General features: G+C 39.6%; 1 protein-coding gene across 1 annotated transcript in view; it reads right to left on the reverse strand.

Moving 5' to 3' along the window:
• Positions 1 to 26,399, reverse strand: part of LOC106092427 (eye-specific diacylglycerol kinase) — a 92,503-nt gene extending 66,104 nt beyond the window's left edge. Inside the window, exons 1-3 of the mRNA XM_059366881.1 lie at positions 25,044 to 26,399; positions 16,256 to 16,394; positions 719 to 922 (exon numbers count right to left, since the gene is read on the reverse strand). Coding sequence (XP_059222864.1) covers positions 719 to 922; positions 16,256 to 16,394; positions 25,044 to 26,098 — 1,398 coding nt within the window. The 5' untranslated portion in view covers positions 26,099 to 26,399. The remainder of the gene's footprint in view (positions 1 to 718; positions 923 to 16,255; positions 16,395 to 25,043) is intronic.
• Positions 26,400 to 26,852: the final 453 nt, after the last annotated feature.

The raw sequence follows: 26,852 nt of genomic DNA on the forward strand, positions 1-26,852 counted from the left end.
GGTCAGCTTTGTCTCCTGGAGCGGAGACCGTTGCAATTCAATAGCAAAAATGATACACTTCCCGGCACTGGTCTGGCAATATTGGGTCTGGGATGCTACTGTTGCGTATATTGCCGCACGGTAGGAGTCGGGGGGTCACATAGTCTGACGACGAGGACGCAGAAGGCGACGACGACGACGCTTGTGACCCACTGCTGTCTATGTTCGCACAGCACCTTGCAACATATTCAGTGTGACTATACTCCCGTAGTGGCATAAGGCCAGATCAAAATCGGTTACACCTCACCGACAACGACCAATGATGGAGGCGGTTCTAACCAAACCGAGTTAAAATCCGGGGTTCTTTTCAATCCCGTCACGGACCAGAAGCGTGCGGAGAAGGCACCCCGGGATGTGTCTCTCCCATGACAAAAAAAAGACGAACACGTACACTGAGTCGGTAGCCCTTGTCGATGAAGGATTCCATCGGGTCAATCCGGATTTATAGAGAATATCGTCAAAATTTTGTTGCTATAGAAAATTTTGCCAATTTTTTTTTTAAAGAAAAATTTTAAAATTAATTTCATTCAATAATTTTACGTCAAGTTTACATTTGAGGCAAAAGAACAATCATTTTAATTTTTCTTTGTTTGCACATTTGCAATTTGTCATAGGTAAATTATGTTCGTTTGTAATCACTAAGGCATACCACACATACATATAGTCTTACAACACTTACCTTGCCACATTGTTTGCATTTGCCTTTTTCCATTTTACGATGGACCCAATGATGGTGGGTCACCGATTGTTCCCTGTATTGTCGGACACCGACATCGCGATACGTTGGCTTACAAGCTAATGAAGTCTTTTCATTGACTAATGGAATGCAATTTTGATGCGCAATTAATTGGCATGCCGAGCACTTCATGCGTTGTCCACTTTTCTGAAAATATTAAAAAAAAAAACAAAGATGAGAAAGGTGAAAGAAGAATGCCGAAAATTAATCAATACTTTGCTAGTCAAGAATTCACAAATGGGCATTAAACAAAAAACAAAACAAAAGAGCAAAAGTTTCGGGGAATGATAAATTTGTTCACTTATTAAAGAAACATCGGTTTTTCATAAAGGCCGTAGCATGTTGTCAGGTAGTAAGAACTCGACTGATGGAGCGGCTCTTCCAGGTTCCATTAGCTGACAAACGACTGCTCTAGTTCGAGTCTTAAGGACAAGGCCGAATCTATTTTATCTTCTCATGCCTATAATTTGTCTGGGCCATCGGCTTTCTCTGGCGGACTAATACGCTCTTCGATGGCTTGGAATAATAAAAGGCTCATTGCTGTCTGGTTTATTGGGAGGCTTGATGCGAATGAGCCAAAGATTCGTTTAGATTAATCAAATATTTGACCAAGCTGTCTGAGAGAGTCGAGCGCCTTATATGTCCTTGGCATATTGTCGATTTCAAAGGCGCGTGCAAGGTAATCACTTTTCACGGCGTAGTGTACTCACAAGATTAGGCGAAATAGGTTGTCGGGAACTTTCTCTTTGGCGTAGTTACTGCTGTGATAGAAAAGCTTGCGTGGTTGGTGCTAGCGATACGGTATGGAATCTTATAATGGATCCACTGTTGGGACTTATCGCTAAGTCCTTCAAAATCAGTACATATGCGATGACCTGCTCATTCTGGTTGAAGGAGATTCCAGACTTGCGCTGGAAACTCGCAATCAGCTGTTTATGGGCAATGTGCGCGAATGGAGCGATCGTATTGTTGTTGATGTCACGGTGGACAAAAACTTGACAATATTGCTTGAGGGCATTTTGTCGCGGAATCGACCATCCACGATTCGATCTGGCGAAGTTAGCATCAGGAACAGAGTGCTCGTAAAACATCTGGAAGACTGTTTCAGAGAGAATGGGTTAATTGATCCACTTGGATCGGGTGAAGGAGAACATGACTGGAATAGCCGGAACGGTTAACCGTGTTCTGAGAAGTGATTGGGATCTTAGTCGCCGCGCTGTTCGATCCATATATGGTGGTCTATTTGCCACACAGGCGCTCCATAAGTTGCGCTAGCAAACTCTCTCAGTACATATGCGGATGACCTGCTCATCCTTGTTGAAGGAGATTCCAGACTTGCGCTGGAAACTCGCAATCATCTGGTCATGGGCAATGTGCGCGAATGGAGCGATCGTATTGTTGTTGATGTCGCAGAGGACAAATCCTTGACAATGTTGCTCGCAAGCATCTTGTCGCGGAATCGTCCACCCGCGATTCGATCTAGCGAAGTTAGCATCAGGAACAGAGCGCTCGTAAAATATCTGGGAGTGACTGTTTCAGAGAGAATGGGTTAATTGGTCCACTTGGATCGGGTGAAGGAGAACATGGACTGGAATAGCCGGAACGGTTAAACGTGTTCTGAGAAGTGATTGGGATCTTAGTCGTCGCGCTGTGCGACCCATATATGGTGGTCTATTTGCCACACAGGCGCTCCAAAAGTTGCGCAAGCAAACTTATGGAGCGCCTGTGCGACCCGAAAATGCTGCGACTGTGTTCCAACCACAAATTCCGCCTTTGTTCGTTGATTATCCTGTTTGTTTCCAGATTCAGCTCGTTGATTCTGGGGTTAGTGGGATCCGTACAACGAATCCCATCACGCTCGTCTGTGAGTACCACTGCCTGCACCGGAATATTGAGCCGCATGTGGGGTATTCGACCGACTGGTATAATGCTAGCTGCTGCTGCGTTAATGATGTCTCCGAAATTCCTCTTGGTGGTTTATTTGGCACACAAGCGCTTCATAAGTTGCGTAAGCAAACTTATGGAGCTCCTGTGTGGCGACTGTCCTTGAACGAATCAGTGCATATGCGGATGACCTGGTCATCCTGGTTGAGGGAGATTCCCGACTTGCGCTGGAAGCTCGCTGTGAGCTGGCCATGCGCATTGCTCGTGGAGGACAAAACTGTGAAAATATAGATTAAGGGCATCTTGTCGCGGAATCGTCCACGCTCAATTCAATCTGGCGAAGCTACCATAAGAAACGTAGCGCTCGTAAAATATCTAGGAGTGACTGTTTCGGAGAGAATGGATTTCCTGGTCCCTTTGGATCGAGTAAAAGAGAAGGTGACTGGAGTAGCCGGAATGGTTAAGCATGTTTTGAAAAGTGATTGGGGTCTTTGTCTTCGCGCTGTTCGGTGTACATATGATGGTCTATTTGGAGCGCCTGTGTGGCACGGAATTGCTTTCGTACAAGACATCGCGGACTTTGGCTTCGGACTACGTCTGGGCTTCATACGTACTGACGGGACATGACTCCTTTAATGCCTTTCCGCATCAGAAAAACTTGTCCACGACTGATTTGTGCCCCTGTGGGCGACCTGAGAACTGGAGGGATGTATTGACGGAGTGCCCGTACTATGCACATATTAGAGTTTTAGGTGCGAAGGGGATTAGCGAGGCGGTGTGGGATGTCAGTAGGCCCCTTGAAGACGAGACGACTGTTGCAAAGCTGACCACTTTTTCCCGGGTACCATTTATTAAGAGACGGCAAGACTTAGTGAAGGCATGAATACAGTCTAGTTCCCCATTATGAGGTGTTGCTATACTGGCTCCACCGAGTGATTTTTTGCTGTGCATGACATGACCTGGCACCTGTCTTGCCCATGTTGCTGCTGCAATGTTTGCTCTTTGTTGTTTCCCGTTGCTTTTGCTGTTGTGATCGGTTGTTTTTGTTGTAGCAGTGTGTTGTACTCTGAGGCGGCAGCCCTTGTTGATGAAGGAATTCATCGGGTCAATCCGGTATGTACAACCGGCTGCCATGGGATTGGTTGTGATCGGCCATCCGTGAGGGTGGCCCCGTTGATTGTTGAGTCCCATATTGGAGCTGATATGTGTGGCGAAGCCCGTGAGGGCTGCCATATGCTGTTTGTGAGGGCTGCCATATCCTGTTTGTGTATGCTGGCTGTTAGGTTGGCTTAGGGCGATTCCTTTTCCTAGGTGACCAGTCCGGAAGTGCCTGGGGATCAACTGGTAGTAGTCTTTTTAAAGCTACGAAGTCTCACCGGAGACTTTGATCTGTTACCAAAGGTGTGGCAGGAGCCCCTGGAACTGTGGTTCCAGCCTGATAATGGTGAGGCTCCTGTGAAGTGCCTTGTGCTTCTGCCTTATGGTTATGGGACACACAATTTATTCAACTGCTCTTTAGCATATGGTTTATCCAGTCTCTAAGGACCGGGTCCACCCGGTACTGGTCAGTGTGTCGGTCCGCACATTGTTAAAAGCCCCATCGCTGTCAATGCATACCGATAGTTTTGGCATCGAAGGATATTTCTCTTTTATGCACAACCTCGTGCAGGACAGTCTCCACCGAGCTTCCCTTGACATCGGCATAATGTTTGTATTTGAGCAGTTCGCTGGATGTCCTTCTGTAGTAGCGCCGGAAATATTCCATCAGATCCGGGTGGCTTAAATGGTTTGAAGCTCCCCAAATATTTCTTCACCATAAATTCCGTAATTATAAACCTTCGACCCATTATTCCAAGATACCAATGTCTCCGTGAGTCCCGTCGTACGTGCAGAAAATGGGATTTCATCAAAAACCTCAACATGTCCTCCGATGTCTCTGCTCTCACTCCCATATCGTCTACTAAAGTTTCAATGTAGAAATGGATTTTTGAGAGCAACTTTTTTATCTTGGCGGCGTTATCAACGCTATCGACCTGTTCGCAGAAAAGCTTCCAAGAGGTACGTTTTGGCGCTCTGGTAATCTCATTGTATTCCTTGAGCCGTGTAATACACACCCCAATAAACATCAGATTTTTTACGACGTCCTCTTTTAAATAAAAATTACTTCCAACAACTGTGCCAAGTACGGTCAAAATCGGTCTATAACCTGATATAGCTGTCATACAAACCGATCTCCCGATATGACATCTTGAGCCCCTGGAAGCCACAATTTTTGTCCGATTTGGCTAAAAATTTCCATATAGTATTCTGTTGGGACTTCTAACTTCTGTGCCAAGTACGGTTAAAATCGGTCTATAACCTGATATAGCTCCCATAAAAACCTGTTTCCCGATTTCCTTCTTGATCCCCTGGAAGCCGGAATTTTTGTCCGATTTGGCTGAAATGTGGCATGTAGTGTTCTGTTGTGAATTCATCAACATGGCTAAGTACTGTTTGTCTATATACTGATATAGCTCCCATGGAAACGGATCTCCCGATTTGACTTATATTGGGTTGCCCAAAAAGTAATTGCGGATTTTTTAAAAGAAAATAAATGCATTTTTAATAAAAATTAGAATGAACTTTAATCAAATATACTTTTTTACACTATTTTTCTAAAGCAAACTAAAAGTAACAGCTGATAACTGACAGAAGAAAGAATGCAATTACAGAGTCACAAGCTGTGAAAAAATTTGTCAACGCCGACTATATGTAAAATCCGCAATTACTTTTTGGGCAACCCAATAATACCACTACTGTATGTCTGTCTGTCCATGTTAATTTGTGTACAAAATACAGGTCGAAATTTTCATCCGATCGTCGTAAAATTTGGTACAGGCATGTTTTTTGGCCTAGAGACGAAGCCTATTGAAATTGGAAAAAATCGCTTCAGATTTAAATATAGCTCCCATATATATATTCGTCCGATTTGCAGTAATAATACAATAAAATGGTCACGTGTTAATCGATTCTCTCGAAATTTTGCAGGAAGAATTGCTTCTTTATTCTCGACATTACTGATGAATTTTATGGAAATCGGTTCAGATTTAGATATAGCTCTCACATATATATATCGTCCGATTTTCACTTCTAGAGTCACAGCAAGCGCATTTATTGACCCATCTTGCCAAAATTTCGCACAACGCTTTCCTCAACGACTACCACAATATCTGACAAGTTTGCTTGAAATCGGTTCAGATTTGGATATAGCTCCCATATATATGTTCGTCCGACTTTGAGAAATATTGCAATAAAGTGCTCATTTGTTAACCGATTATCTCGTAGGTTGGCAGGAGGGATTTGCTTATAATTTTAGACATTACTGGTGAATATCATAGAAATCGGTTCAGATTTAGATATAGCTGCCATATATATGTATCGACCGATTTTCAATGCAAGAGCCACTGCAATCACATTTTTTGATCAATCTTGCCAAAACTTTATACAACGCTTTATTTGACAACTACCATAATATCTGAGAAGTTTGCTCCAAGTCGGTTCAGATTTAGATATAGCTCTCATATATATGTTCGTCCGATTTTGAGAAATATTGCAATAAAGTGCTCATTTGTTAACCGATTCTCTCGAAATTTGGCATGAGGGATTTTCTTATGGCTCTCGACATTGCTGGTGAAAAGTTTGCTCCAAATCGGTTCGGATTAAGATATAGCTCTCATATATATGTTCGTCCGATTTTGAGAAATATTGCAATAAAGTGCTCATTTGTTAACCGATTCTCATTCCATTTGGCATGAGGGTTTTTTTTATGGCTCTCGACATTGCTGGTGAACTTCATAGAAATCGGTTCAGATTTAGATATAGGTGTCATATATGTATCGCCCGATTTTCACTTCGAAATCCACTGCAAGCCAATTTTGCCAAAACTTTGTACAACGCTTTCCTTGACAACTACCATAATATCTGAAAAGTTTGCTCCAAATCGGTTCGGATTAAGATATAGCTCTCATATATGTGTTCGTCCGATTTTGAGAAATATTGCAATAAAGTGCTCATTTGTTAACCGATTCTCATTCCATTTGGCATGAGGGATTTTCTTATGGCTCTCGACATTGCTGGTGAACTTCATAGAAATCGGTTCAGATTTAGATATAGGTGTCATATATATGTATCGCCCGATTTTCACTTCGAAATCCACTGCAAGCCAATTTTGCCAAAACTTTGTACAACGCTTTCCTTGACAACTACCATAATATCTGAAAAGTTTGCTCCAAATCGGTTCGGATTAAGATATAGCTCTCATATATATGTTCGTCCGATTTTGAGAAATATTGCAATAAAGTGCTCATTTGTTAACCGATTCTCTCGAAAGTTGGCAGGAAGGATTTTCTAATGACTCTCGACATTACTGGTGAATTTCATAGAAATCGGTTCAGATTTAGATATAGGTGTCATATATATGTATCGCCCGATTTTCACTTCTAGAGCCACTGCAAGCGCATTTATTGACCAATCTTGCCAAAACTTTGTACAACGCCTTCCTTGACAACTACCACAATATCCGCCGATAGCCATCAAAATTAGTTCAGAATTGGATATAGCTCCCACATTGTACTTATAGGGTAGGTGTAGGGTATTATACAGTCGGCACCGCCTGACTTTTGCCCTTTCTTACTGGTTTTAATTTTTCTTAGTTTTAAAGTACGTTTACATTGGCCCCTAAATCCGGATTTATGGTCTTTTCGAGAGTTAAGTTCTAAATCCTTCATTTTTTTGCAGGTGTGACCATACCAAAAAAAAATCCCATTGCTACAGGATTTATTTTAAAATCCCAAAAAAGACTGATTTCATGGCTGAATAATCGATAAAAGTACTAAAATATGCTACTTTTTTCAAGAATTGTGTATGGTTGTGTGTGATATGCACATTCTTGCATACGCATGTACATTGGGTATGTCACTTAAATCCCCAAAAGCGCAGTGTAAACGGACAGGATTTGTTTTTGCATTTAGTTAAATCCAGATCATTCAAATTTCAATGTAAACGCAGCCTTATTAATTATTTTATTTTTATGTTTTATATTCCATATCCTCATTCGTATTCATTAATTTCAACATCCTTCCTCCCTTGAGATGCCATATAATATTTAACCAGGATTTTGTTTTCTTTTTCATTCATTGGCAGATGAGGTTTTCTTTCACTGGCATCATCCACCATGCCATTCTGTAATACCTTGTCACATCATCATATCATATAACGCACACACACACACATACATACGCACACAATCGACATTCGTATAAAACTTAAGGCATGCCTCTTCGGTGTAATATCATCATTCCATATTTTTACAGGGTGTTATTATTTATTTTATTACTACCCATTGTAGAACTCGTAGGATTGTGGTCGTTTACACTTTTTTATCCATTCACATTTATGATGATTCCTTTCATCATCACGATTGTTATCATCTTGCTCATTATTTTCATCATTATCGTCACTGTAGAGTCGTCATCTGCCCCATCATCTTCATTTTTTTATCGTCATACAATGACTGACTAACTGTGTGCGTGTGTGTGAGCATGAACGAACGGGTGTGTGTGGGATGAGTAGTTTGATGATCTCCATTATTTTTACATTTGCATGGAATTTGTGAAATAATAATAAAAAAAAAAATCTAAATTCATACCAATATGTGAATTTCACATTCCACCGTACTCTATGGTGGTGTATAGCGCCATCAATGGTGCTGTAGCGTCGCACATTCAACAACGTGAAAATAGTTTCAACTTAAGTGATTCACATATTTATTTTGTTGTCTCATACTCCAGAGGCGACTAAGGAGGGTTTAAGAAAGAAACAAACAAGTAAAAGCGTGTTAAGTTCGGCTGACCCGAATCTTGGGAACCCACCGCCATGGATTCTGCTAAAAATTTATATAAAATAAATTAAGGTAGGGCAAACTTCTGTCAAAACAGCAAACATTAAAGCTTCTAGGAACCGAACAAGGATGATCGAGAAACCGGTTTACATGGGAGCTATATCCGGTTATAGACTGATTTGGACCGCATTTGGTATCGTTGTTGGAAGGCGTAACAAAACACCGCATGCAAAATTTAAGCCAAATCGGACAAAAATTGCGGCTTGGAAGGACTGAAAAGTCGAATCGGGAGATCGGTTTATATGGGAGCTACATCAGGTTGCAGACCGATTTGGACCGTACTAGGCACAGTTCTTAAGGGTCTTAACAAAACATTACATGATCAATTTCAGCCAAATCGGACAAAAATTGCAGCTTGTAGGGGCTCAAGAAATCAAATCGGGAGATCGGTTTATATAGGAGCTATATCAAGTTATACACTGATTCGGACCGTATTTGGTACAGTTGTTGGAAGTCGTGACGGATCATCACATGCAAAATGTCAGCCAAATCGGATAAAAATTGCGGCTTCCAGGGGCTCAAAAAGTCAAATCGGGGCTCAAGAAGTCAATATGGGAGCTATACCAGGTTTTAGACGGGTTTGGACTATACTTGGTTCAAATCGGAAGAAGTCGTAACAGAACACCACGTGCAAAATTTCAACTAAATCGGACAAAAATTGCGGATTGTAAGGGCTCAAGAAGTCAAATCGGGAGATCGGTTTATATGGGAGTTATATTAGGTTATAGACCAATTTGGACCGTACATGGCACAGTCATTGAAAGTCATAACAGAATACTACATGAAAAATTTTAGCCAAATCGCCGCAACGAAAGTTGCGGCTCCGAGAAGTAAAATCGGGTGATCGGTTTTTATGGGAGCTATATCAGGTTATAGACCGATTTGGACTGTACTTGGCACAGTTGTTGGAAGTCATAGCAGAACACTACATGCAAAATTTCAGCCAAATCAGACGAAAGTTGAGGCTTCCAGGGGCTCAAGAACTCAAATCGGGAGATCGGTTTTTATGGGAGCTGTATCAGATTATAGACCGATTTTGACTGTACTCAGCGCAGTTGTTGGAAGTCATAACAGAACACTACATGCAAAATTTCAGCCAAATCAGACGAAAGTTGAGGCTTCTAGGGGCTCAAGAACTCAAATCGGGAGATCGGTTTATATGGGAGCTGTATCAGATTATAGACCGATTTTGACTGTACTTAGCGCAGTTGTTGGAAGTCATAACAGAACACGACATGCAAAATTTCAGCCAAATTGGATAAAAATTGCGGCTTCCAGGTGCTCAAGAAGTAAATTCGGGAGATCGGCTTATATGGGAGCTATATCAGATTATATACCGATTTGGGCTGTACTTGGCACAGTTGCTGGAGGTCATAGCAGAACACTATATGCAAAATTTCAGCCAAATCAGACGAAAGTTGCGGCTTCCAGGGGCTCAAGAAATCAAATCGGGAGATCGGTTTATATGGGAGCTATGTCAGGTTATACATCGATTTGGACTGCACTTGGCACAGTTGTTGGAAGTCATAACAGAACACCATGTGGAAAATTTGAGCCAAATGGGATAAAAATTGCGGCTTCTAGAGGCTCAAGAAGACAAATCGGGAGATCGATTTATATGGAAGCCATATGTAAATCTGAACCCGTATGGTCCATTTTCAATCTCCAACGATCTACATCAATATTAAGTATCTGTACAAAATTTCAACTGGCTAGCTTTACGCGTTCGACCTCTATCGTGATTTCGACTGACGGACGGGCGAACATGGCTAGATCGACTCAGAACATCGAGACGATCAATAATAGATAATTTTTATGGGGTCTTAGAGGAACATTTCGAGGTGTTACGAACGCAATGACTAGATTAGTATACCCCCAGCCTATGGTGGTTGGTATAAAAAAGCGATTTTCATTACAGTCTTTTACTACTATTTTCATATTCCAAAGCTGGGCAACCACCAGCATGGGGAAAATATTGATTAAGCAGTCTTTGCTTTCAAATTCACATTGAAAATTTTTGGTCCATGACGATACCATGAACTAAAAACTGTTGGCTTCTTAAAAAAAAAAGAATTTTAAAATGAAGCATTTTTTAAGCATGGTGAAGAGATGTAGTTTATTCACAGCCTAGTGGTTATCAATATGAGGTGCTAACACCAATTAAAAGTAAATAAAATTTGCAAAATCGCTTTAAATGAAGGCAATATATAAAATTTTGTCCAAATTTTAATTGTATTAAAAATTTTGTCAAAATTTTATTTTTATAGAAAATAATGTAAACATTTTTTTTTTTCAAAAAAGAATTGTTAAAAATTTTTTTCTATGGAAAATTTTGTCCTTTATTGTAAATTTTCCTGCAAATCCTTTCCGACATTTTTCGAACATCTGTTATCTCGAGATCCTATTCAATGCTTTCTATTCAATGAGTATCATGGCAAAGAATTTATAAAAGTTCAGCAAGTTTGTTTTATTATTCAAAACACTTTGACTGGTTAATGGATCATGATTTCTGATACACCATGTATCTTCATCAATACCTTTGTCAAATTGATTAAGGTGCCCTACATACCCAAAGACTATTGAGTACGTTGTAGAGTACTCTTTTGTTTTGAAACAGGGCTCAATAAGTCCTCTCCTTATCGCAGCAAGAGAGAAGAAAGCCTTATTTTCCATTATTCCGATACCTGCAAATCTAATTTTCATATTTTGCTCCTTTGGTATTTTCTTTTTGTAAGAGTCCTTAAAATTTTGTTTTTTATAGAAAATAATGTCAAAATTTTTTTTTTTCAATAAAATTTTGGTAAAATTTTTTTCTATGGGAAACATTTTCTCACTTATTGTAAATTTTCCTGTGAATCTTATTTTCATCTTTTTCTCCTTTGATTTTTTTCTTCTTATAAGAGTCGTTAAGATTTGATGTGAAGAGATAATTTCATTAAATACATGTTTTGGAAGGGAATAATGTCAAAAGTTATGCGGTTTATGAATAACTGATAAGTATGTCATTATCACCTTAGCATAGTTGATAGCATTAACTATTCCTTTTTGTTACTTAAATTGGAATTTTTAATTTGCGGTTGCTTTTATAATAAAATGCAAAAAAAAAAACTACAGAATTGAATAATTGATGGGTTAAAAATTTATGTAAGGATTGTGGGGAAACCAACCACTTATTTAATTTGAATAACCGAGAGATATCGTAAAGAAATCATAATCACAAACTTAAGGCATTTACATCAGGTTCCTGGTATGTATTTGTCGGATAATAATTGCGCCCTCTAGCGGCGCACGAAGCCAAGATGCGAGATCGGTTTATATAGGAGCTATATCAGGTAGTGAACCGGTTTGAACCATACATGGCTCAGTTGTTGTGGGTCAAACTAAAACTCTTCATGCAAAATTTCAGCCAAATCGGATAATAATTGCGCCCTCTAGCGGCGCACGAAGTCAAGATCCGAGATCGGTTTATATAGGAGCTATATCAGGTTGCGAACCGATTTGAACCATGCATGCCTCAGTTGTTGACGGCCAAACCAAAACTCTTTATGCAAAATTTCAGCCAAGTCGAATAGTAATTGCGCCCCCTAGAGGCTCAAAAAGTCAAGTTCGGAGATCGGTTTATATGGGAGTTATATCAAGTTTTGGAACGGTTTGGACCATTCTTAGCACAGTTGTTGGAAGTCATAACAAACCACTTCATGCAAAATTTCAGCTAAATCGGAAAAAACGGCGCCCTCTATCGGTTGAGTCATACTTATTACAGTTGTTGATGGTCAAACCAAAACATTTCATGAAAAATGTCAGCCAAGTCGAATAGTAATTGCGCCCTCTAGCGTCTCAAGAAGTCAATAACCAATCGGAGCCGTACTTGTCACAGTTGTTGATGATCGAACCAAAACAATTCATGAAAATTTTCAGCCAAGTCGAATAGTAATTGCGCCCTCTGAAGGCTCAAGAAATCAAGATCCGAGATCAGTTTATATGGGAGCTATATCAGGCTATGAACTGATTTGAGCCATACTTGCTCCAGTTGTTGATGATCAAACCAAAATAATTAATGAAACATTTCAGCCAAGTCAAATAGTAATTGCGCCCTCTTTAGGCTCAAGAAATGAAGATCCGAGATAGGTTTATATGGGAGCTATATCAGGCTATGAACTGATTTGAGCCATACTTGCCACAGTTGTTGATGGTCAAACCAAACCACTTTATGAAAAATTTCAGCCAAGTCGAATAGTAATTGCACCCTCTAGCGGCTCAAGGTAAGGATACGATATCGATTTATATGGGAGCTATATCAGGTTATGAACCAATCTGAGCCAAATTTAGCACAGTTATTGTCAAAATAAAACACTTGGTGTAAAATTTCAGCTGAATTGGATAAGAATTGAGCCCTCTGGAGGCTCAAGAAGTCAAGATCCGATATAGGTTTACATGGCAGCTATACCAAAACATGGATCCATTTAGGCCATTTACAATCCCAACCGACTTGCGCCAACAAAAAAGTGCAAAATTTCATGTACCTAGCTTTACTCCTTCGAAAGGTAGCGTTTAGGTATGGTCTTAACTGGGCTATGACCTTATATAGCCCCCATATAACACGGTCTCCCGAATTGATTTCTCGAGCCTCTGGAGGGAGCATTTCTTATCCGATTTGGCTAAAATATGGCCTGAATCGGTTCTATAACTGATATAGCTCCCATATAAACCGATTTCTCGAGTGCACTTCTTGAGCCTCTAGAAGTAGCAGTTCTTAACTGCTTCGGCTGAAATTTTGTACAACGATTCCTTTTATGGTCTGAATCGGTCCATAATCTGCTATAGATCCCATATAAACCGCTACCCTCTAATTTTGCACAATGACTCCTGATATGGTCTCCATCATCCAAGTCATGTGTAGCCCGAACAGGTCCATAACTTGATATAGCTCCGATAGCATAGCAATTGTTATCCATTATTCTTTGTTTGCCTATAAAGAGATACCGGGCAAAGAACTTGACTTGAAATGCTATCCATGGTTGAGGGTATAAAAGTTTAGGCTCGGCCGAACTTAGCACGTTTTTACTTGTTTTGTTTTTATACCCATCACCCAAGGATGGGGGTATATTCATTTTGTCATTCCGTTTGCAACACATCGAAATATCCATTTCTGACCCTATAAAGTATATAAGAAGATCGTCGTAAAAATCTAAGAGGATCTAGCCATGTCCGTCCGTCTGCCCGCTTGTATGTTGAAATTACGCTACAATCTTCAAAAACAGAGATATTGAGCTGAAACTTTGCACAGACTCTTTTTTTTGTCCATAAGCAGGTTAAGTTGGGCTATATCAGAATATATATTGATATAGCCCCATATAAATAGATCCGCCGATTTAAGATCTTGTTACCCGATCGGTCCAGATTTGGATATAGCGGCCATATAGACCGATCTCTCGATTTAAGGTTTTGGGCCCATAAAACGCGCATTTATTGTCCGATGTTGCCGAAATTTGGGACAGTGAGTTGTGTTAAGCCCTTCGACATCTTTCTGCAATTTGGCCCAGATCGGTCAAGATTTGGACATAGCTGCCATATAGACCGATCTCCCGATTTAAGATTTTGGGCCCTTAAGAGGCGCATTTATTGTCCAATGTTGCTGAAATTTTGGACAGTGAGTTGTGTAAGGGCCTTCGACAGCCTTCTTTAATTTGGCCTAGATCGGTTTAGATTTAGATATAGCTGTCATATAGACCGATCTCTCGATTTAAGGTCTAGGACCCATAAAAGGCGCATTTTTTGTTCGATTTCGCCAAAATTTGGGACAGTGAGTTGTGTTGGGATCTTCGACATCTTCTTGCAATTTGGCCTATATCGGTCCAGATTTGGATATAGTTGCCATATAGACGGAACTCTCGATTTGTAGTCTTGGGTTCATAAAAGGGGCATTTATTGTGCGATTTCGCCGAATTTCGGGATAGTGACTTGTGTTAGGCTTTTCGACCTCCGTTTCGTATATGGTTCCGATAGGTCCATATTTGGATATAGCTACCAAAAAGACCAATATTTTGTTTTACAAAATTGAACGATGACTTGTAAAGGGTGATTTTTTTGAGGTTAGGATTTTCATGCATTAGTATTTGACAGATCACGTGGGATTTCAGACATGGTGTCAAAGAGAAAGATGCTCAGTATGCTTTGACATTTCATCATGAATAGACTTACTAACGAGCAACGCTTGCAAATCATTGAATTTTATTACCAAAATCAGTGTTCGGTTCGAAATGTGTTTCGCGCTTTACGTCCGATTTATGGTCTACATAATCGACCAAGTGAGCAAACAATTAATGCGATTGTGACCAAGTTTCGCACTCAGTTTACTTTATTGGACATTAAACCAACCACACGAATGCGTACAGTGCGTACAGAAGAGAATATTGCGTCTGTTTCTGAGAGTGTTGCTGAAGACCGTGAAATGTCGATTCGTCGCCGTTCGCAGCAGGTTTGTGTTATTCGACCACATGGAAGATTTTACGCAAAGATCTTGGTGTAAAACCGTATAAAATACAGCTTGTGCAAGAACTGAAGCCGAACGATCTGCCACAACGTCGAATTTTCAGTGAATGGGCCCTAGAAAAGTTGGCAGAAAATCCGCTTTTTTATCGACAAATTTTGTTCAGCGATGAGGCTCATTTCTGGTTGAATGGCTACGTAAATAAGCAAAATTGCCGCATTTGGAGTGAAGAGCAACCAGAAGCCGTTCAAGAACTGCCCATGCATCCCGAAAAATGCACTGTTTGGTGTGGTTTGTACGCTGGTGGAATCATTGGACCGTATTTTTTCAAAGATGCTGTTGGACGCAACGTTACGGTGAATGGCGATCGTTATCGTTCGATGCTAACAAACTTTTTGTTGCCAAAAATGGAAGAACTGAACTTGGTTGACATGTGGTTTCAACAAAATGGCGCTACATGCCACACAGCTCGCGATTCTATGGCCATTTTGAGGGAAAACTTCGGAGAACAATTCATCTCAAGAAATGGACCGGTAAGTTGGCCACCAAGATCATGCGATTTGACGCCTTTAGACTATTTTTTGTGGGGCTACGTCAAGTCTAAAGTCTACAGAAATAAGCCAGCAACTATTCCAGCTTTGGAAGACAACATTTCCGAAGAAATTCAGGCTATTCCGGCCGAAATGCTCGAAAAAGTTGCCCAAAATTGGACTTTCCGAATGGACCACCTAAGACGCAGCCGCGGTCAACATTTAAATGAAATTATCTTCAAAAAGTAAATGTCATGGACCAATCTAACGTTTCAAATAAAGAACCGATGAGATTTTGCAAATTTTATGCGTTTTTTTTAAAAAAAAAGTTATCAAGCTCTTAACAAATCACTCAATTTGGTTCAAATCGTACCATATTTCAATTTAGCTGCTATGGAGGCATGAATTATGTATTTTTCACCGGATTGTGACGATAGGTGGTTTACATATTTACCCGAGGTGGTGGGTGTCCAAGGTTCGGCTTGGCCGAACTAAACGCCTTTTCTTACTTGTTTATGTTACGATTTTCAGAACAATTATATATGAATTCTTTTTTCCCCCAATTCGAAGATAGCTTAGTTTTTGGACGTTCTTTTATTATTATTAAATATTTTCATATTGTTTATCATCATACTTACAATACACTCCTCATTGAGACAACACAAATCGCCCGATGCCGATGTTGGCTTCCAGTAGTGTTCACCTTGGATAGCATTTTCCGTCCAATCGGGCACAATGCGTATGGGTCTTCGACTACTTATGGCAGGGCCAGGTCTTCTGTAAAAGATAATAAAAGAGAAAAATTTAAATCAAATTGTATAGTGGGAAAAAATGTATTCCAACAAAAAGACATTTAAGCGATTAAATACAAAAAAAAAAAAATAAAAAAATAATTCATAAATCAAATAAATTGGGATGGATTTAATGATTTCAAAAAAATTATAGAAAACGTCTAATGCGAAATCACCTGAACTACTACTCGTCTTAACTACTCCTCACTTGAACTGCTGCTCACCAGAACTACTCCTTATAGCATTCAGGTGATTTCGCACTAGACCTTTTCTATGATTTCTGTGATCATTAAATTCATCCCTTTTTGCCAGAGTGTTCAATGTAAGGCCACCGTAGCGCAGAGGTTAGCATGTCCGCCTATGATGCTGAACGCCTGGGTTCGAATCCTGGCGAGACCATCAAAAAAAATTTTCACCGGTGGTTTTCCCCTCCTAATGCTGGCGACATTTGTGAGGTACTTTGCCATGTAAAACTTCTCTCCAAAGAGGTGTCGCATTGCGGCTCGCTGTTCGGACTCGTTTATAAAAAAAAGGAGGCCCCTTATCATAGAGCTTAAAAACTTGAATCGTACTGCACTCATTGATATGTGAGAAGTTTGCCCCTGTTCCTTAGTGGAGTGTTCATGGGCCAAATTTGCATTTGCATTGTTCAATAGAAGTCCCAATTTATTCGATTTATGAGGAGTAGTGCGAAATCACCTGAACTACTATAGGAGCCATCAAAATTATTTTTCCTACAAGTCTTCGGACAAGATAAAACAAGATAAAAATTACCCTACTAAGACTTTTCGCCAGCAAATTTTGTTTCTCAAGTCTTAATAAAAAAACTGTTGTTGTAGTTTGAATTCCTGTGTTTGCTTTTCTCGTTCTTATTTTAGATTTTATTTAAGGTTTCATTTGCTTAACCGCAATGCAGTTTATTCCTCATTAACTCGGAAAAGAAAATTTGAGCTGTGATTTTTTTTTTTTGAGATTCTTTATTTCCATAATGAGTTCCTCTGTATATCCGCTTTTGTTTTGCTGCTTTAAACGGGCGTATAAATTTAATCGACAAAAAAACTGTTACACAAGTATAAACAAAATCCAATTCACTTCATACCCTTGCAAGAGTAAAAACATGTGGTTTCGATGACGTTTATTCCCATATTAAGGACATTCATTGAATTCATCAATAAATGTCTATAGTTTCGACAGCTTTTAAAAAATCATTTTTTCGATGGAAAAAAACAAAACAGACAGACCATCGCTGTATGTGTGGCCATGATAAAAATGCAGTCAGATATAAACCATAAAGCCTCATTTTACAGTAGAGCATAGCTACCAAAAAGGGAAGTAAAGAAAATCAACTTCAACATCATTATTTAGAGGTGGTATACACATCTACATTGCAAATTTGCCCATGAACATTCCATGGAGGAACTGGGGCAAACTTCTCCTAAATCAATGAGTGCTGTCCGATTCAATTTTTAGCTCAATGATAAGGGACCTCCTTTTTAGAGCCGAGTTCGAACGGTGTGCCGTAGAGCGACACCTCTTTGGGGAGAAGTTTTTACATATCAAAGTACCTCACAAATGTCGTCAGCATTAGAAGGGGATAACCACCGCTGAAAAATTTTCTGATGTTTCTGCCAGGAATACGAGTATATAATACCTTTTGTTGACATTTGAAATGGTGAGCTGTAAAAACCACTTTTAAATCTGTAACGACTACTCTCAGACTTTTTTGAAAAAATCCACTAATATTTCCATTGGACCCAATTTGAAAAAAAAAAAAATCGGAAAAAACTCATTTTCAAAATTTCGACCGATTTGTGCTGATTGACAATTTTTTTCCTTTGAGCCAAGGTTCGCTGACAACAACAGAGAATGTTTTACATTTTCAATCGATGCACATTGCAAGAGTTTATTTGGATTCGTGAATATTTAAAACGATTAAAAAAACGAAAATGCTGGGTTGTGGTCGTTTATGCGCTTTTATGGGAAAAATCTGATATCCCTTCATAGTTAAATGAACAACGTTAACAAACAAAAAGTAGTTTGTGTTGTTTAAAGTTTTTGTTTCTCCAAAAATCATATAATAAGGCCTTAACACTTTTTTAATCTTTAATGTGATTCAACAGAACAGTAAAAGCGTGCTAAGTTCGGCATCTCGGAATCTTGGGAACCCACCACCAAGGATTCTGGTAAAATATGGGAGCTTTATATGGTTATAGACCGATTTGGACCGTACTTGGCATAGTTGTTTCAAGTCATAACAGAACACTTCATGCAAAATTTCAGCCAAATCGGACAAAAATTCCGGCTTCCAGGGGCTCAAGGAGATCGGTTTATATTGGAGCTATATTAGGTTTTAGACCGATTTGGACCGAACTTGACACAGTTGTTGAAAATCATAACAAAACACTACATGCTCAATTTCAGCCAAATCGGACAAAAATTCCGGCTTCCAGGGGCTCAAGAAGATCGGTTTATATGGGAGCTATATTAGGTTTTAGACCGATTTGGACCGAACTTGACACAGTTGTTGAAAATCATAACAAAACTCTACATGCTCAATTTCAGACAAATCGGACAAAAATTGAGGCTTCCAGGGGCTCAAGTAGGCAAATCAGGAGACCGCTTTATATGGGAGCTATATCAGGCTATAGACCGATTTTGACCGTACTTGGCACAGTTGTTGAAAGTCATAACAAAACACTACATGCTCAATTTCAGCCAAATCGGACGAAAATTGTGGCTTACAGGGGCTCAAGAAGCCAAATCGGGAAATCGGTTTATATAGGAGCTACATCAGGTTTTAGACTGATTTGGACCGAACTTGACACAGTTGTTTGAAGTCATAACAGGACACTACATGCAAAATTTCAGCCAAATCGGATGAAAATTGTGGCTTCTAGGGGCTCAAGAAGTCAAATCGGGAGATCGGTTTATATGGGAGCTACATCAGTTTATAGACCGATTTGGACGGTACTCGACATAGTTGTTGGAAGTCATAAAATAACTCTATACGCAAAATTTCTGGCAAATCGGACAAAAATTGTGGCTCAAGAAGTCAAATCGGGAGATCGGTTTATATGGGAACTACATCAGGTTATATAACGATTTGAACCGTACTTGGCATAGTTGTTGTAAGTCATAACGGAACACTTTGTGCAAAATTTTAGCCAAATCGGATGAAAATTGTGGCTTCCAGGGGCTCAAGAAGTCAAATCGGGAGATCGGTTTATATGGGAGCTACATCAGGTTATAGACCGATTTGGACGGTAAATATTTCCGCTTTAGAGTGTATAAGGGGGGGTAAGGTGGCCACCCAGTCACTTGGCCCTAATCGTGCTCTAATTTCAAATAAATTTTATATGAGCTCCATATTGACATGATTGGTAATTAAGTTTTGTTTGAGGTTGGGGTGAACTTCAGGATGTTCGTCACGAAAATGAGTATCAATTTCTCCAAAATCAGTCAATTTCCAAATTAAATAGCTTTTAAACAATAGGGAGGTATTTTGGGGTTGAGCAGCTCACCAAACACATGGTTCTTCAAAGGTTTTGTTCTCTCAAGCACCTTTCGTTTGAGCTCTTTATTGTCGTGATTGGTCGATATACCCATTTGACGGATTTCGGGTGGACCCCGAGGCACCTGACCCCAACTACAGAAACCGTGTTTTGTTTTTGGCGACTGAGAGTGCAACAAAATTTGGAACTAATCGCATTATCAATCTCTGAGATCTGGTGTTTTCGAAAATTAGGGAGAGGAATGGTACCCTAGACATTTCGAATCAAATATGGGTATCAAATTCTTGCTCCACTCCCAAGGGGTGCTATAGGGTGTACCCCCAAATACTTGGCTCCAAAATTGGATATCAAATTCGTTTTCTAGTCTCCAATACCTTACATTTGAGTCCCATATTGCCATAATGGGTAAATTAACCTATTTGACATATTTTTGGAAGGTCAAGCGCCACCTAGACTTGAATGCAAATTTTATTGTCATATACGTAATCTACTCCCAAATACCTTTCATTTGAGGCCCATATAGCTATGGTGGTCTAATATGCCCATTTGGGGGTGGAGCGACTTCCCATTATTTGGACCTAATTTGTTATGCCATATTTGTAATCTACTGCCGAATACAATTCATTTGAGTCCCATATTGACATGAACGTCGAATATATCTATTTAGAGGAGCTTAGGGGTTTAGGCGGCCCGCTGGTTACTTGGACACAAATTTTAATACGATAATCGTGTTCTAGTCTCCAATGCCTTTAATTTGATTCCCATATAGTAACGATCGGTCCACTTATGATTTTGGGCGGTGTTTTTTGGGTATGGGAAAGGGTGCGCCCCCTTTCCAATATCAAAAAATTATATAGCCTATGTTTCTTTCTAGACAAACCTACACAATCTGTGAAAATTTCAAGAAAATGGGTTCATTCGTTTTTGATTCTACGGAACAAACAAACAAACCGAGTCCCATAGCCATAATGGGTCATATGGCCATTAGAGGCTTTTTTTTGAGGGGGTGGGGTGACCTCCTATACATCGATTTGATTTTATATCCCAGATTCATAATCTACTCCCGAATACCTTTTTTTTCGAGCCCCATATTGACATGAACGTCCAATATGTGTGTTTAGGGGAGTTTTTAATACCATATTCGTATTCTACTCTTCAATACCTTTAATTTGATACCCATATTGTCCCGATCGGTCCATTTTTGATTTTAAGTGGTGTTTTACGCATAAGGGGGAGGGTCCGCCCCCCCTTCATATTAAAAAAATTATAAAGCACATGTTTCCTTTTGGACTAACCTACACAATCGGTGAAAATGTCAAGGTGATCGGTTCAGCCGCGTTTGAGTTTATACGAACAAACAAACAGACAAACACAAATTGATTTTTATATATAAGAAGATTGGTTTTTTTTAAATTTGGTTTTTATTTTTTATGTGTATTTTTATGTTTTGTTATATTTTTTTTTATTTTTTATACCCACGGCACAAGGGTGGGCGTATATTCATTTTGTCATTCCGTTTGTAACATATCAAAATATCCATTTCCAACCCTACAAAGTATACATATTCGTTATCATTTTAAAATTCTATGATGATCTAGCCCTGTCTATCTGTCCGTCCGTCCGTTTGTCCTTCGTCTGTCCATCCGTCCGTCCGTCTTTATGTCCGTCCGTCTCTCCGCCCGTCTTTCTGTCCGTCCGTCTGTCCGTTCGTCTGTCCGTTTGTCTGTCCGTCCGTCTGTCCGTCCGTCTGTCCGTCCGTCCGTCTGTCCGTCTTTATGTCCGTCCGTCTGTCAGTCCGTCTGTCCGTCCGTCTTTCTGTCCGTCCGTCTTTCTATCCGTCCGTCTGTCCGTCCGTCTGTCCGTCCATCTGTCCGTCCGTCTGTACGTCCGACTGTTTATTCGTCCGTCTCTCCGTCCGTCCGTCTGTCTGTGGTTATCACTCTACTAGTCTTTAAAAATGAAAATGTCCTGGTAATTTTACTATTGGGTCTATATCCATTAAGTTCGAATAGGGACTATATGGGTCTATATCCTGATGTAAGCCCCATATAGACCGATCTCGAAGTGAATTGTCTGAAGACCCTCAATAGCCGTACGAATATAATCCAAATCAGACAATGTCTTTATATAGTCCCCATCTCCCGACGTAAGCTCAAAGACCCATATAATTCGCATTGATCATCCGATTTCGCTGAAATTTGGAACAGTGGGTTGTCTTGGGACCTTCGACATATGTTTTGAATATGGTTTACATCGGATAATATCTTTATATAGCTCTCATATAGATCGATCTACCGATTTAAGGCCTAAGCCGCTTAATAGTCGCATTTATTACCCGATTTCGCTGAAATTTGGCACAGTTAGTTTTCTCAGGATTCTCAATATCCGCATTGAATATGGTTCAGACTTGACAATGTCTTGATATAGCCCCCATCTCCCGATTTATGGTCAAAGGCTCATAGAAGCCGCATTTATTACCCGATTTCAAATCGCACTGTGAGCTGTGTTAGGTCCTACATCGTCTGTGCGGAGAATGGTTCAGACGGAATCATATTTGGGTATAGCTGCCATATATACCGATTTATGGTCTTTCATCCATAACGGGAGTTTTCATTACGCGATTTTGATGAAATGTAGTATGGTGAGTTGTATTAGGCCTCTTTCCCAATACACCCATCACCCAATTTATGGCCCTTCACCCATAAGTGCCCTATTCATTGCCCAATTTTGCTGAATTTTGGAAGAGCAAGCAGCGTTGGACTCTCGACGTCCGTGTTGTGTTTGGCCTAGATCGGACCATATTTCGCTGTAGCTGCTTTGGGTTCATTAACGGTACATGTTTACCGGATTTTGTAGAAATGTGGTTAATATTTTTATACCATCCACCATAGGATGGGGGTATACTAATTTCATCATTCCGTTTGTAACACCTCGAAATATGCGTCTAAGACCCCATAAAGTATATATATTCTTGATCGTTATGACATTCTAAGTCGATCTAGCCGTGTCCCTCTGTCAAAAGCACTTTAATTTTCGAAGGAGTAAAGCTAGGCGCTTTAAATTTTGCACGAATACTTCTTATCAGTGTAGGTCAGTTGGGATTCTTAATGGGTCGTGTCGGTTCATGTTTTGATATAACTGCCATAAAAACCAATCTTGGATCTTGACTTATTCAGCCACTAGAGGGCGCTATTCTTATCCGATTTAACTGAAATTTTGCATGAGGTGTTTGGTTAAGACTTCCTAAAATTGTGCTAAATATGATTCAAATCGGTTTTTAATCTGATATAGCTGTCATATAAACCGATCTGGGATCTTGACTTCTTGAGCCTCTAGAGGGCGCAATTCTCATCCGATGTAGCTGAAATTTTGCATGAAGTTGTTTGTTATGATTTCCAACAACTGTGCTAAGATTGGTTCAAATCGGTGCATGACCTGATATAGCTGCCATATATACCGATCTTGGATTTAGACTTCTTCAGCCACTAGAGGGCGCAATTCTTATCCGATTTGGCTGAAATTTTGCATGAAGTTGTTTGTTATGATTTCCAACAACTGTGATAAGTATGGTTCAAATCGGTGCATGACCTGATATAGCTACCTTATATACCGATCTTGGATCTAGACTTCTTCAGCCACTAGAGGGCGCAATTCTTATGCGATTTGGCTGAAATTTTGCATGAAGTGTTTTATTATGACTTCCAACAACTGGGCTTCGTATGGTTCAAATGAGCCCACAACCTCATATAACACCAATATAAACCGATCTTGGATCTTGACTACTGGAGCCTCTAGAGGGCGCAATTCTCATCCAATTTAGCTGAAATTTGCCATTAAGTGTTTTGTTATGACTTCGAACAATTGTGCTAAGTATGGTTCGAATCGGTCTATAACCTGATATAGCTGCTTTATATACCGATCTTGGATCTTGATTTCTTAGGCCTCTAGAGAGCGCAATTCTCGTCCGATGTGGCTGAAATTTTGCATGAAGTGTTTTGGTATGACTTCCAATATTTGTGCTAAGTATTGCTCAAATCGGTCTATAATCTGATATAGCTGCCATATATACCAATCTGGGATCTTGACTTCTTAGGCCTCTAGAGGGCGCAATTCTTATCCGATTTGGCTGATTTTTTGCATGAAGTGTTTTGTTATTACTTCCAACATTTGTGCTAAGTATTGCTCAAATCGGTCTATAACTTGATATAGCTACCATATATACCAATCTGGGATCTTGACTTCTTTAGCCACTAGAGGGCGCAATTATCGTCCGATTTGGCTGAAATTTTGTGCAAGGGCTTCTCCTATGACCTCCAACATACCTGTCCAATATGGTCTGAATCAATCTATAGTCTGATACAGCTCCCAGATAAAGCAATCTCCCGATTATGCATCTTGAGCCCCTACAAGGCGCATTTCTTATCCGAATGGACTGAAGTATTACACAATGACTTCTACTATGGTCTTCAACATTTAATTAATTTATGGTCCGAATCGGACTATAACTTGATATAGCTCCAATAGCATAACAATTCTTAATCATTATTCTTTGTTGGCCTAAAAACCCATGGTCCATCCATGGTGGAGGGTATATATTGGGTTGCCCAAAAAGTAATTGCGGATTTTTCATATAGTCGGCGTTGACAAATTTTTTCACAGCTTGTGACTCTGTAATTGCATTCTTTCTTCTGTCAGTTATCAGCTGTTAATTTTCGCTTGCTTTAGAAAAAAAGTGTACAAAAAGTATATTTGATTAAAGTTCATTCTAAGTTTTATTAAAAATGGATTTACTTTCTTTTAAAAAATCCGCAATTACTTTTTGGGCAACCCATAATTTTCGGCCTGGCCGAATATGTTTTTTAGATTTTGATATTTTTGTATTTTTTACATCTTTTTTTTATATTTAGTTAAATTTTTATATCCTTTGTTTTTGAAAATAGTTTCAATTTTATTTTTCTTGTGCTCTAGCTTGCAAAAGTAGCTTAAAAAAATATTAAAAGAAGCGTATACGTCATTTGCAATAGCAATGGAATTTACTTTTATTGCTAGTTTCCAATGGCTACGCCTTCTCTTATAACTTTCAAATCCCCGCCCCAACCATCCAACAAAACACCCCCACTTACCGTTTCCGTCGCAATGTACCCAAGGAATCTAATTTCCTTTGACGGAATGCCGATTTCCTTTGCATACCAATGGATGAGCGGCGAAATCGTCGCGTCAATAGATCATTGGCATTGGTGGCATACATTGAGGCAGGTGAGACGGCGGCAGCATTCAGAGTGGAGGATGCAGCACCATCGCATTGCTCATTTTCAGACTCTGTAAATGTAGAGCACTCGGCACATCCCTCACAGCCCGATGCAGAACAATTGTCATTGAGGGAGTTACTGTGACGGTGGTTGTCATTGTCATCGGTGCTCTCATTGTCCGGGGAATGATGTTGCCCATGCTGCTGATGATGGTGATGATGATGATGATGATGATGATGCCGTTGATGTCGATGATGCCGATGGTAGGGATTATGATGTCGATGCCTATGGCTTTGTTGTTGTTGCAATTCCTCATTAAAATCCTCAAAGGGCGATAAACCATCTTCATCGGTTTCTTCTTGCACACAGAGCAACAAACGTTCCAAGGATAATATATCGGCATGGCTGTCGCTGCTGGTGGTGCTGCTGCTGCTACTCGTGCCACTGCTGCTGCTGCTGCTGTTACTTGAACTGTTGCCATTGCTGTTGGCATCACCATTACTGTGATTGCTGCTGCAATAGGTGATGCATATGTTGGTGGTGGTTGTGGTGTTGGCGCTGGTGGCATTATTACTGTTGCTATTGACACTGCAACTGCTGCTGCTGTTGCTGTTGCTGCTCTTGCGGCTGTTGATCTCATTATCCTTGCTGTGGGTTGTGATATTCGAGCCTTGAGCATCATTGCCATTATTTTCACTTGCTTCAATGTAGCAATCACTGCTGCAAGTTTGCGTTGACATGTTGTTCATAGTCTTTGTTGTTGTTATAATTAGCGCCGCTGTCATTGTTGTTGAAGTTGTTGTCGCTACCACAGCTGCTCCTGGGGTTGCCATTGTTAATGGAGTCGAATTACCACCGAGTTGATGGTTGAGAGCAGCAGTAGCTGCAACACTCGAATACTCGTCCAGTTTTATATACGAAATGAACATTGGACAATGACTTGCCCTTGGCTGGGTTTTCTTTCCACAGACTTTATTGTAAAAGACAAAGTCTACTTAAATTTAAGTTGGCTGCATTAAACTTTTTAAATAAAAGCGTTTTCAATTATTTGTTTTTTTTTTCTCTTCTCTTTGAAATGTTTTGCGTTTTTAAATTTTAATGATTTTGTTTTTTTTGGATAAAGTGAAGGTTGTATTTTTTTTACATGTTTTTCCGCTTCATTAATATTTTATTAGAACATTTTTCAATATATTGCGATTTTTGCCGCTGCACTTTCTAGATTTTTTATTTTTTGGTTTGTTTAATTATTTTGTTCTTTTTTTGTGTAGTGAAGATTTGCCGTTGTTTTTTTTCTGTTCCAGAGTTTTTATTAAATTTTCCTTTTCTCTTTTAGGGGTAGATTATTTTCATATTGACTGTGAGCAAATAAGATCTACTTAATTTTGATGAAATATTCTCTGACCACAATGTACCATTGGAATTTTATGAAAATGTTGCCATTTTGACTTTTTATTGAACCAAAAACCCGGTTTTATAAAAGCCTTCACAACCCTTCATTTAATTTTTAAACAGTGAAAAAAAATTTTGTTCTATGTTAAAAGTTTTTTTTTTTTTTTTTACAAAAACTAGCCGAACCGGGCCCGCTCCGTTGCGCCTTCTTTAACTCTCTAATATCTTTTTAGGGTGGGGACACTTTGTCCTGAACGCAGATATCGAATTAGTGCCATTGTAGCCTATGACGCT

The sequence above is a fragment of the Stomoxys calcitrans genome, chromosome 4 (assembly GCF_963082655.1).
Source record: "Stomoxys calcitrans chromosome 4, idStoCalc2.1, whole genome shotgun sequence".
NCBI classification, from domain to species: Eukaryota; Metazoa; Arthropoda; class Insecta; order Diptera; family Muscidae; genus Stomoxys; species Stomoxys calcitrans.